General features: G+C 46.6%; 1 protein-coding gene across 2 annotated transcripts in view; it reads right to left on the bottom strand.

The window, feature by feature from the left end:
* The window catches only part of LOC122935953 (cytochrome P450 2K6-like), a 213291-nt gene that overhangs the window by 104723 nt on the left and 94595 nt on the right, over positions 1–13973 (bottom strand). For both annotated transcript variants that reach the window (XM_044291918.1, XM_044291919.1), the window contains one exon: positions 13065–13238. In XM_044291918.1, the coding sequence (XP_044147853.1) occupies positions 13065–13238 (174 nt within the window). The remainder of the gene's footprint in view (positions 1–13064; positions 13239–13973) is intronic.

Below are 13973 nucleotides of genomic sequence, written 5' to 3'. Positions count from 1 at the left end.
GAGCTAGCCTTTTATGCCTTGGAGGTGCTGGCCTGCCCGGCGGCCAGCGTTTTGTCTAAACGTGTATTCAGCACGGCAGGGGGCGTCATTACAGACAAACGCAGCCGCCTGTCTACAGCCAATGTGGACAAGCTGACGTTCATAAAAATGAACCAGGCATGGATCCCACAGGACCTGTCTATCCCTTGTGAAGATTAGACATTTATAATTACCTCCCCTTAACCATATATTATTGTACTCCAGGGCACTTCCTCATTCAATCCTATTTTTATTTTCATTTTACCATTATATTGCAGGGCAACCCAAAGTTGAATGAACCTCTCCTCTGTATGGGTGCCGGGGCCTAAAAATATCTGACAGTGGCCTGTTTCAGTGGTGGGTGACGTGAAGCCTGATTCTCTGCTATTACATGAAGCCTGATTCTCTGCAATGGGACCTCTCTCCTCTGTCTGGGTGCCGGGGCCTAAATATCTGACAGTGGCCTGTTCCAGTGTTGGGTGACGTGAATCCTGATTCTCTGCTATGACATGAAGCCTGAATCTCTGCAATGGGACCTCTCTCCTCTGTCTGGGTGCCGGGGCCTAAATATCTGACAATGGCCTGTTCCAGTGGTGGGTGATGTGAAGCCTGATTCTCTGCTATGACATGAAGCCTGATTCTCTGCTATGACATGAACCATGATTCTCTGCAATGGGACCTCTCTCCTCTGTCTGGGTGCCGGGGCCTAAATATCTGACAATGGCCTGTTCCAGTGATGGGTGACGTGAAGCCTGATTCTCTGCTATGACATGAAGTATGATTTTCTGCTATGACTTAAAGCCTGATTCTCTGCTATGACATGAAGCCTGATTCTCTGCAGTGGGACCTCTCTCCTCTGTCTGGGTGCCGGGCCTAAATATCTGACAGTGGCCTGTTCCAGTGTTGGTGTCACGGACGGTGTACAGGAAACAAGGCAAAGCAACATGTATAAATGACTCGCTGGATCCAAAAGCTAAGGAACCAAGGGAGACCCCTGCAGAAGACCTGGCACTTTCCCTGGTTGCTCAGCCTATGCAAAGATCCTAATGGTGGAGGTTTGCATATCCACGAACCTTGACTATAAAGCCCTGAGCACCCACCTACACAAGATACGGAGGGAGTCAGGGTCACCTGGGATCCAGCAAACAGAAAATAAGAGATAAAGGTACAACACTTAGCTTTGTAGCAAACAGGAGAACAAAGTCAGCATGCACACACACTCCAGGAAGAAATATAAGCCACCCAGAAAAGCATTCTGGGGAGGAATTTAAAGGGAAGCAATTAGTCCAACACATGACAGCTGAGAGAGGCTAACGAGAGGAGGAACTGAATACCACAACACAGAAACTCAAGGAGGAGGTTCTGAAAGGCCTCTGTCAGAGCTTCTCAGCTGTCTGGTTGTGACAGTACCCCTCCCTCTACGAGTGGACTCTGGACACTCAGAACCCACCTTCTCAGGATGGGACCTATGGAAAGCCCTGATGAGACGAGAGGCCTTAATGTCCGTCACTGGGACCCACATCCTCTCCTCGGGACCATACCCCTCCCAATGAACAAGGTACTGAAGAGAACCGCAGACAAGATGAGAATCCACAATCCTAGAGACCTGAAATTCAAGATTCCCATCAACCATAATCGGAGGAGGAGGCAAAGGCGAGAGTACAATGGGTTGAACATAAGGTTTCAATAAGGACTTATTAAAAACATTATGGATCTTCCAAGTCTGAGGAAGATCAAGACGGTATGCAACAGGATTGATGACAGACAGGATTTTGTAAGGCCCAATAAACCTAGGACCCAACTTCCAGGAGGGAACCTTCAATTTGATATTCTTGGTAGACAACCACATCAGATCACCAACATTCAGGTCTGGACCAAGCACACGTCTCTTATCTGCCACACACTTATATCTCTCACTCATGCTCTTTAGATTATCCTGAATCTTTTGCCAAATAGATGACAAAGAGGAGGAGAATCTGTCCTCATCAGGTAAACCAGAAGACTCCTCTCCCGAGAAAGTCCCAAACTGCGGATGAAACCCATATGCACCAAAAAATGGTGACTTATCAGAGGACTCCTGACGATGGTTATTTAAAGCAAACTCAGCAAGGGACAAAAAAGAACACCAATCCTCTTGATTCTCCGCCACAAAACAGCGCAGATATGTCTCCAGATTCTGATTGACGCGCTCTGTCTGGCCATTCGACTGCGGGTGGAAAGCAGAAGAGAATGACAACCGAACCCCCAAGCGAGAACAGAAAGCCTTCCAGAATCTGGAAACAAACTGCGTGCCCCTATCAGAGACTATGTCTGAAGGAATACCGTGCAATTTGACAATGTGATCAATAAATGCCTGCGCCAGCGTCTTAGCATTGGGCAAACCAGGAAAAGGGATGAAATGCACCATTTTGCTAAAACGGTCCACCACCACCAGAATCACGGTCTTCCCCGAGGAACGAGGCAGGTCCGTTATGAAGTCCATGGACAGATGTGTCCAAGGACGGGAAGGAATGGGTAAGGGAAGGAGAGGACCTGATGGCCGTGAATGAGGGACTTTGGCACGAGCGCAAGTCTCGCAGGCTGCCACAAAACCCTCAACCGACTTACGAAGCGCAGGCCACCAGAATCTCCGAGCGATGAGATCCAGTGTGGCTCTTACCCCCGGGTGCCCAGCAAGGACCGTATCGTGGTGTTCTTTAAAAATCTTGTGTCTTAAAGCGAGAGGCACAAACAACCTCCCAGGAGGACAAAGATCAGGAGCCTCTGACTGGGCTGCCTGCACCTCTGCCTCCAATTCAGGAAAAAGAGCAGAGACCACCACACCTTCAGCCAAAATGGGACCCGGGTCTTCAAAATTCCCGCCTCCCGGAAAACAACGTGACAGGGCATCTGCCTTCACATTCTTAACTCCAGGGCGGAACGTGACAACAAAATTAAACCTAGAAAAGAACAAAGACCATCTGGCCTGTCTCGGGTTCAGACGCTTGGCTGACTCCAAGTAGGCCAGATTTTTATGGTCAGTAAATACGGTAATAGGGTGTCTGGCTCCCTCTAGCCAATGGCGCCATTCCTCAAAAGCCAACTTGATGGCCAACAATTCCCTATCTCCCACATCGTAATTTCTCTCTGCGGAGGAGAGTTTTCTTGAGAAAAAGGCACACGGTCGCCAATTGGCAGGAGAGGAACCCTGAGACAAGACCGCCCCCACACCCACCTCAGAAGCATCAACCTCAACTATGAAGGGTAAAGAAACATCAGGTTGCACCAAGATGGGAGCGGAAGCAAAACTCTCCTTGATATCAGAAAAAGCCTTACGCGCCTCTACTGACCAAGAAGAAAAATCTACCCCCTTTCTGGTCATATCAGTGAGTGGTTTAACAATAGAAGAATAATTCAAAATGAACTTCCTGTAATAATTGGCAAAGCCCAAAAAACGCATCAGCGCCTTCTGATTCTCAGGAAGCTCCCACTCAAGCACAGCGCGGACCTTCTCGGGGTCCATGCGAAAACCAGAAGCGGAGAGAAGAAACCCCAGAAATTGAATTTCTGGAACCGCAAACACACATTTTTCCAGTTTCGCATATAATTTATTCTCCCGCAGGATGAGCAAGACCTGACGTAAATGTTCCTTATGAGTTTTGAAATCGGGAGAAAAAATCAAAATGTCATCCAAATACACCAATACAAATTTTCCCATCAAATGATAAAAAATGCTGTTCACGAAATGCTGAAAAACGGCTGGGGCATTCATCAAACCAAAAGGCATAACCAAATTTTCAAAATGGCCCTCAGGGGTATTGAAGGCCGTCTTCCATTCGTCCCCTTCTCTGACCCTGACCAGGTTGTATGCCCCTCTTAGATCTAATTTGGAAAAGACTTTAGCCCCAACAACCTGGTTAAACAGGTCCGGGATCAGAGGAAGCGGATAAGGGTCACGAATTGTGATATTGTTCAGCTCCCTGAAATCCAGACAAGGTCTTAAAGAACCATCTTTTTTCTTAACAAAGAAAAAACCAGCGGCAACAGGTGACTTCGAGGGTCGTATGTGTCCCTTTCTCAGACTCTCAGAGATATAAGCACGCATAGCGATCCTCTCAGGTTGGGAAAGATTGTATAAACGAGATTTAGGCAGCTTGGCGTCTGGGATGAGATTAATAGGGCAATCGTACTCCCTGTGCGGGGGCAAATCCTGAACTCCACTCTCAGAGAAGACATCCGAAAATTCAGAGAGAAAAGATGGTACAGTCTTAGTAGCAACCTCAGAAACAGATGTCATGAGGCAATTCTCTCTGCAAAAGTCACTCCAACCATTTATTTGCCTCGCTTGCCAATCAATGGTGGGGTTATGCTTAGTGAGCCAGGGCAGCCCCAACACCAGAGGGGTAGGTAAACCGCTAAGAACGAAACATGACACATCCTCAACATGAGCATCACTCACAATTAAACGGATATTGTGAACTATGCCCTTTAATGATTTTTGAGAAAGTGGAGCGGAATCGATAGCAAAAACAGGAATATTCTTTCCCAAAGTGCGCACCTGGAAACCATGAGTTATCGCAAATTGATTATCAATGAGATTGACCGCTGCTCCACTATCCACAAAAATCTCACAAAAAATGTTCTTGCTCTCTAGCGCCACCCTAGCCGGCAGGACAAAACGGGAACTACAAGCAAATGGAAAACCTTCAATTTCCGCCTCAACCCTGCCAATAGTAACAGACGGAACATTTTTAAAAGATTTTTTCCTGTTTGTTTCTTTATTACTCCCAGAAAACTGCCTGAATCTCCTAGAAGGACAAATATTTGCCAAATGATTTATACCTCCACAACAAAAACAAACCCTCCCATGCGAGCTGAATCTTCTATTGTAAGAAGCAATCAACCCCAGCTGCATGGGCTCCTGCTCAGAAGGGGCTGACGGCGACTGAGACCCCTGCGCACAGAATGGGACCGCTGCACTGTCCTGGGACTGAGTATGACAGGAAGGGGACATCTCTCCTCTCTCTCTAAGACGCCTGTCAATACGAACGGCCTGAGACATAGCAGAGTCCAAAGAAATAGGCCTCTCATGAAAGGCAAATGCATCTTTCAATCCCTCTGAAAGACCATGGCAAAATTGACTTCGGAGCGCAGCATCATTCCAACCAGTATCAACTGCCCATCTCCGAAATTCTGAGCAGTATATTTCTGCGGATTGTTTACCCTGGCATAAATAGACTCAGCCAGAGCAATACGATCCGGATCATCATATATCTGACCCAGGGCTAAAAAGAATTCATCCACTGAACGGAGAGGCCGTGCCCCCTCCGGCAGCGAAAAGGCCCAGGACTGAGCGTTACCTCTGAGCAGCGATATAATGATCCCCACCCTCCGTTCCTCATCACCAGAGGAAAGGGGAAGAAGGCGAAAATGGAGTTTGCAAGCCTCTCTAAAACGCACAAAATTCTCACTACCCCCGGAGAACGTATCCGGAAGCGAGATCTTAGGCTCAGAACAAACTCCATGAACGCAAGCTGAACCGGTCACTTGAAGCTGAGAAAAAGTCTTACGGAGATCAGCTACCTCCAATGAAAGACCCTGGAAGCGTTCAGCCAAAAGTGAAACCGGATCCATGCTTGAGACGGTTATGGCGGCTTATAATGTCACGGACGGTGTACAGGAAACAAGGCAAAGCAACATGTATAAATGACTCGCTGGATCCAAAAGCTAAGGAACCAAGGGAGACCCCTGCAGAAGACCTGGCACTTTCCCTGGTTGCTCAGCCTATGCAAAGATCCTAATGGTGGAGGTTTGCATATCCACGAACCTTGACTATAAAGCCCTGAGCACCCTACAATAGTGAGGGGACACGACCACCGGCTCCCTACACAAGATACGGAGGGAGTCAGGGTCACCTGGCATCCAGCAAACAGAAAATAAGAGATAAAGGTACAACACTTAGCTTTGTAGCAAACAGGAGAACAAAGTCAGCATGCACACACACTCCAGGAAGAAATATAAGCCACCCAGAAAAGCATTCTGGGGAGGAATTTAAAGGGAAGCAATTAGTCCAACACATGACAGCTGAGAGAGGCTAACGAGAGGAGGAACTGAATACCACAACACAGAAACTCAAGGAGGAGGTTCTGAAAGGCCTCTGTCAGAGCTTCTCAGCTGTCTGGTTGTGACAGTACCCCTCCCTCTACGAGTGGACTCTGGACACTCAGAACCCACCTTCTCAGGATGGGACCTATGGAAAGCCCTGATGAGACGAGAGGCCTTAATGTCCGTCACTGGGACCCACATCCTCTCCTCAGGGACCATACCCCTCCCAATGAACAAGGTACTGAAGAGAACCGCAGGACAAGACTGAGAATCCACAATCCTAGAGACCTGAAATTCAAGATTCCCATCAACCATAATCGGAGGAGGAGGCAAAGGCGAGGGTACAATGGGTTGAACATAAGGTTTCAATAAGGACTTATGAAAAACATTATGGATCTTCCAAGTCTGAGGAAGATCAAGACGGTATGCAACAGGATTGATGACAGACAGGATTTTGTAAGGCCCAATAAACCTAGGACCCAACTTCCAGGAGGGAACCTTCAATTTGATATTCTTGGTAGACAACCACACCAGATCACCAACATTCAGGTCCGGACCAAGCACACGTCTCTTATCTGCCACACGCTTATATCTCTCACTCATGCTCTTTAGATTATCCTGAATCTTTTGCCAAATAGATGACAAAGACGAGGAGAATCTGTCCTCATCAGGTAAACCAGAAGACCCCTCTCCCGAGAAAGTCCCAAACTGCGGATGAAACCCATATGCACCAAAAAATGGTGACTTATCAGAGGACTCCTGACGACGGTTATTTAAAGCAAACTCAGCAAGGGACAAAAAAGAACACCAATCCTCTTGATTCTCCGCCACAAAACAGCGCAGATATGTCTCCAGATTCTGATTGACGCGCTCTGTCTGGCCATTCGACTGCGGGTGGAAAGCAGAAGAGAATGACAACCGAACCCCCAAGCGAGAACAGAAAGCCTTCCAGAATCTGGAAACAAACTGCGTGCCCCTATCAGAGACTATGTCTGAAGGAATACCGTGCAATTTGACAATGTGATCAATAAATGCCTGCGCCAGCGTCTTAGCATTGGGCAAACCAGGAAAAGGGATGAAATGCACCATTTTGCTAAAACGGTCCACCACCACCAGAATCACGGTCTTCCCCGAGGAACGAGGCAGGTCCGTTATGAAGTCCATGGACAGATGTGTCCAAGGACGGGAAGGAATGGGTAAGGGAAGGAGAGGACCTGATGGCCGTGAATGAGGGACTTTGGCACGAGCGCAAGTCTCGCAGGCTGCCACAAAACCCTCAACCGACTTACGAAGCGCAGGCCACCAGAATCTCCGAGCGATGAGATCCAGTGTGGCTCTTACCCCCGGGTGCCCAGCAAGGACCGTATCGTGGTGTTCTTTAAAAATCTTGTGTCTTAAAGCGAGAGGCACAAACAACCTCCCAGGAGGACAAAGATCAGGAGCCTCTGACTGGGCTGCCTGCACCTCTGCCTCCAATTCAGGAAAAAGAGCAGAGACCACCACACCTTCAGCCAAAATGGGACCCGGGTCTTCAAAATTCCCGCCTCCCGGAAAACAACGTGACAGGGCATCTGCCTTCACATTCTTAACTCCAGGGCGGAACGTGACAACAAAATTAAACCTAGAAAAGAACAAAGACCATCTGGCCTGTCTCGGGTTCAGACGCTTGGCTGACTCCAAGTAGGCCAGATTTTTATGGTCAGTAAATACGGTAATAGGGTGTCTGGCTCCCTCTAGCCAATGGCGCCATTCCTCAAAAGCCAACTTGATGGCCAACAATTCCCTATCTCCCACATCGTAATTTCTCTCTGCGGAGGAGAGTTTTCTTGAGAAAAAGGCACACGGTCGCCAATTGGCAGGAGAGGAACCCTGAGACAAGACCGCCCCCACACCCACCTCAGAAGCATCAACCTCAACTATGAAGGGTAAAGAAACATCAGGTTGCACCAAGATGGGAGCGGAAGCAAAACTCTCCTTGATATCAGAAAAAGCCTTACGCGCCTCTACTGACCAAGAAGAAAAATCTACCCCCTTTCTGGTCATATCAGTGAGTGGTTTAACAATAGAAGAATAATTCAAAATGAACTTCCTGTAATAATTGGCAAAGCCCAAAAAACGCATCAGCGCCTTCTGATTCTCAGGAAGCTCCCACTCAAGCACAGCGCGGACCTTCTCGGGGTCCATGCGAAAACCAGAAGCGGAGAGAAGAAACCCCAGAAATTGAATTTCTGGAACCGCAAACACACATTTTTCCAGTTTCGCATATAATTTATTCTCCCGCAGGATGAGCAAGACCTGACGTAAATGTTCCTTATGAGTTTTGAAATCGGGAGAAAAAATCAAAATGTCATCCAAATACACCAATACAAATTTTCCCATCAAATGATAAAAAATGCTGTTCACGAAATGCTGAAAAACGGCTGGGGCATTCATCAAACCAAAAGGCATAACCAAATTTTCAAAATGGCCCTCAGGGGTATTGAAGGCCGTCTTCCATTCGTCCCCTTCTCTGACCCTGACCAGGTTGTATGCCCCTCTTAGATCTAATTTGGAAAAGACTTTAGCCCCAACAACCTGGTTAAACAGGTCCGGGATCAGAGGAAGCGGATAAGGGTCACGAATTGTGATATTGTTCAGCTCCCTGAAATCCAGACAAGGTCTTAAAGAACCATCTTTTTTCTTAACAAAGAAAAAACCAGCGGCAACAGGTGACTTCGAGGGTCGTATGTGTCCCTTTCTCAGACTCTCAGAGATATAAGCACGCATAGCGATCCTCTCAGGTTGGGAAAGATTGTATAAACGAGATTTAGGCAGCTTGGCGTCTGGGATGAGATTAATAGGGCAATCGTACTCCCTGTGCGGGGGCAAATCCTGAACTCCACTCTCAGAGAAGACATCCGAAAATTCAGAGAGAAAAGATGGTACAGTCTTAGTAGCAACCTCAGAAACAGATGTCATGAGGCAATTCTCTCTGCAAAAGTCACTCCAACCATTTATTTGCCTCGCTTGCCAATCAATGGTGGGGTTATGCTTAGTGAGCCAGGGCAGCCCCAACACCAGAGGGGTAGGTAAACCGCTAAGAACGAAACATGACACATCCTCAACATGAGCATCACTCACAATTAAACGGATATTGTGAACTATGCCCTTTAATGATTTTTGAGAAAGTGGAGCGGAATCGATAGCAAAAACAGGAATATTCCTTTCCCAAAGTGCGCACCTGGAAACCATGAGTTATCGCAAATTGATTATCAATGAGATTGACCGCTGCTCCACTATCCACAAAAATCTCACAAAAAATGTTCTTGCTCTCTAGCGCCACCCTAGCCGGCAGGACAAAACGGGAACTACAAGCAAATGGAAAACCTTCAATTTCCGCCTCAACCCTGCCAATAGTAACAGACGGAACATTTTTAAAAGATTTTTTCCTGTTTGTTTCTTTATTACTCCCAGAAAACTGCCTGAATCTCCTAGAAGGACAAATATTTGCCAAATGATTTATACCTCCACAACAAAAACAAACCCTCCCATGCGAGCTGAATCTTCTATTGTAAGAAGCAATCAACCCCAGCTGCATGGGCTCCTGCTCAGAAGGGGCTGACGGCGACTGAGACCCCTGCGCACAGAATGGGACCGCTGCACTGTCCTGGGACTGAGTATGACAGGAAGGGGACATCTCTCCTCTCTCTCTAAGACGTCTGTCAATACGAACGGCCTGAGACATAGCAGAGTCCAAAGAAATAGGCCTCTCATGAAAGGCAAATGCATCTTTCAATCCCTCTGAAAGACCATGGCAAAATTGACTTCGGAGCGCAGCATCATTCCAACCAGTATCAACTGCCCATCTCCGAAATTCTGAGCAGTATATTTCTGCGGATTGTTTACCCTGGCATAATAGACTCAGCCAGAGCAATACGATCCGGATCATCATATATCTGACCCAGGGCTAAAAAGAATTCATCCACTGAACGGAGAGGCCGTGCCCCCTCCGGCAGCGAAAAGGCCCAGGACTGAGCGTTACCTCTGAGCAGCGATATAATGATCCCCACCCTCCGTTCCTCATCACCAGAGGAAAGGGGAAGAAGGCGAAAATGGAGTTTGCAAGCCTCTCTAAAACGCACAAAATTCTCACTACCCCCGGAGAACGTATCCGGAAGCGAGATCTTAGGCTCAGAACAAACTCCATGAACGCAAGCTGAACCGGTCACTTGAAGCTGAGAAAAAGTCTTACGGAGATCAGCTACCTCCAATGAAAGACCCTGGAAGCGTTCAGCCAAAAGTGAAACCGGATCCATGCTTGAGACGGTTATGGCGGCTTATAATGTCACGGACGGTGTACAGGAAACAAGGCAAAGCAACATGTATAAATGACTCGCTGGATCCAAAAGCTAAGGAACCAAGGGAGACCCCTGCAGAAGACCTGGCACTTTCCCTGGTTGCTCAGCCTATGCAAAGATCCTAATGGTGGAGGTTTGCATATCCACGAACCTTGACTATAAAGCCCTGAGCACCCTACAATAGTGAGGGGACACGACCACCGGCTCCCTACACAAGATACGGAGGGAGTCAGGGTCACCTGGCATCCAGCAAACAGAAAATAACAGATAAAGGTACAACACTTAGCTTTGTAGCAAACAGGAGAACAAAGTCAGCATGCACACACACTCCAGGAAGAAATATAAGCCGCCCAGAAAAGCATTCTGGGGAGGAATTTAAAGGGAAGCAATTAGTCCAACACATGACAGCTGAGAGAGGCTAACGAGAGGAGGAACTGAATACCACAACACAGAAACTCAAGGAGGAGGTTCTGAAAGGCCTCTGTCAGACCTTCTCAGCTATCTGGTTGTGACAGTTGGGTGACGTGAAGCCTGATTCTCTGCTATGACATGAAGCCTGAATCTCTGCTATGGGACCTCTCTCCTCTGTCTGGGTGCCGGGGCCTAAATATCTGACAATGGTCTGTTCCAGTGGTGGGTGACGTGAAGCCTGATTCTCTGCTATGACATGAAGCCTGATTCTCTGCTATGACATAAAGCCTGAATCTCTGCTATGGGACCTCTCTCCTCTGTCTGTGTGCCGGGGCCTAAAAATATCTGACAGTGGCCTGTTCCAGTGGTGGGTGACATGAAGCCTGATTCTCTGCTATGACATGAAGCCTGAATCTCTGCTATGGGACCTCTCTCCTCTGTCTGTGTGCCGGGGCCTAAAAATATCTGACAGTGGCCTGTTCCAGTGGTGGGTGACGTGAAGCCTGATTCTCTGCTATGACATGAAGCCTGATTCTCTGCAATTGGACCTCTCTCCTCTGTCTGGGTGCCGGGGCCTAAATATCTGACAATGGCCTTTTCCAGTGGTGGGTGATGTGAAGCCTGATTCTCTGCTATGACATGAAGCCTGATTCTCTGCTATGACTTGAAGCCTGATTCTCTGCTATGACATGAAGCCTGATTCTCTGCTATGGGACCTCTCTCCTCTGTCTGGGTACCGGGGCCTAAATATCTGACAATGGCCTGTTCCAGTGGTGGGTGACGTGAAGCCTGATTCTCTGCTATGACATGAAGCCTGATTCTCTGCTATGACTTGAAGCCTGATTCTCTGCTCTGGCATGAAGCCTGATTCTCTGCTATGACATGAAGCCTGAATCTCTGCTATGGGACCTCTCTCCTCTTTCTGTGTGCCGGGGCCTAAAAATATCTGACAGTGGCCTGTTCCAGTGGTGGGTGATGTGAAGCCTGATTCTCTGCTATGACATGAAGCCTGATTCTCTGCAATGGGACCTCTCTCCTCTGTCTGGGTGCCGGGGCCTAAATATCTGACAGTGGCCTGTTCCAGTGTTTGGTGACATGAAGCCTGAATCTCTGCTATGGGACCTCTCTCCTCTGTCTGGGTGTCGGGCCCTAAATATCTGACAGTGGCCTGTTCCAGAGGTGGGTGACATGAAGCTTGATTCTCTGCCATGAGACCTCTCTCCAATTGATATTGGTTAATTTTAATTTATTTTTATTTTAATTCATTTCCCTTGAAATGAATTTGTTTGCAGGGGATTTACCTACATTTTGCTGCCTTTTACAGCCCTCTAGCCCTTTCCTGGTCTATTTTTCAGCCTTTTTAGCGCCGAAAAGTTCGGGTCCCCATTGACTTTAATGGGGTTCGGGGCAAAGTTCGGGGCGAGTTCGGATTCCGAACCCGAACATTTCTGGGAAGTTCGGCTGAACTTCTCGAACCCGAACATCCAGGTGTTCGCTCAACTCTACTCAGTTCTTATCTTATCTGGTAAGAATGTGGCTTAAAAAAAGTGTTTATGACCTCTTAGTAGTTTTATTAATGACCAGCAGAAAGTGAAAGTACCATTCACACAGTTAGAAAAACAGTTAACACTTTATCACAGAATGTCTCATTATTTTTAATAAAAGCCAACTGAAAATATGATTTTTAACCAAAAATGAGTAAATTGCAGTAATTAACAAAATATGCCTCTGAAAATGTACATAGCCTTTAAAAGGGGTTGTGTCACTTCCGTAAACGGCATTTATCATGTAGACAAAGTTAATACAAGGCACTTTCTAATGTATTGTGATTGTCCATATTGCCTCCTTTGCTGGCTTGATAAATATTTCCATCTCATTACACACTGCTCTTTTCCAGTGATCACGGCTACTCTGCAATTAAACAGCAGTGGCCGTGAATAAACACTATGGGAAAAGGCAGGCATCTCTGATGTCTGGGACCACAGGATTTCACATAGTCTGGCACTTTTTCCTAGGGTGTGCAAGCACTGCCAGTGCAGCTGGATTACATGGTGTTTATAACCACTGGAAACAAGCACTGTATAGCGCAATGGAAAAATTTATCATGCAACCAGACATTATACAATATGGAAGCTATATGACCTACACCTGTATAAAAAACATTTTTAATTAACCACCCATATACCATTCAGAGTACCCAAATCCTTACTGTACCTCATTTTGTCGTACAAGAAACACATCAATAAAACTTCTCTGATCATTTTCATCCAAGTTCTTCAGATGTTGTACAAATGTTCTTTCAATAAAGTCACATAGTTCTGCAACATTTTCCTGAATTTTTTTGTGACTACCAGGGAGAAGCGCGATGAACGGGAATATGTTGAAGAGCTGGTAAAATAATGAAAATAAATTGCAATAAGTAAGTTTTAAGAGGGTTGCCCTGCTGATATCTATCTATCTATCTATCTACAGTATCTATCTATCGAGAGAGTATCCATAAATCGGCTCTGTCACTAGCATCAACCCTATTAAACCAGACATACTGCTCGGTGGGTCTCATCATGCTGATTAAAATGATTCCTTTCTTTTGCCTGTATAATTAACAGCTGCAGAGATATGTGTGTTTTTCTTCATATGCAAATGAGGAGTTCAAGCACCAGGAGACAGGGCTGAATCCTTTGAGCACTTCGTTCTAACACATTCTGTGCTCTGCACACTACCCTTGATTGACAGGGCTAGACATGCTAAGGGTAGAGCTGTGTCCTAGCGGTACCGTATGTGCGAGCATGTAAATATCATATCACCATGTACTTTAGCTTCACAACGCTGAGATCTGCTCAGAAAGCTACTCTACATATTACTGCTTTATTTACATGCAGAATATATGATTTTAAAGACACCAGTAATATGTGTTGGCTTATAAGTATAGAAAAAACATGTTTTTCTAAATAGTCAGCATAATGAGACCTACCAGACAGTATGTCTGGTTTAACAGGGTTGATGCTGGTGACAGAGCCTTTTAAATTGCTGTGTTTTATATGCATTGCTTTGTAATATAATTTGGGCTGTGCCATTTTAGCCATCAGGGGAGGTACTAGTTGGCAATGATTGGCAGGAACAGGG

The sequence above is a fragment of the Bufo gargarizans genome, chromosome 4 (genome assembly GCF_014858855.1).
Source record: "Bufo gargarizans isolate SCDJY-AF-19 chromosome 4, ASM1485885v1, whole genome shotgun sequence".
Taxonomy (NCBI): Eukaryota; Metazoa; Chordata; class Amphibia; order Anura; family Bufonidae; genus Bufo; species Bufo gargarizans.
Note: the sequence above shows the minus strand (reverse complement) of the source record. Positions and strands in the feature narration are given on the sequence as shown.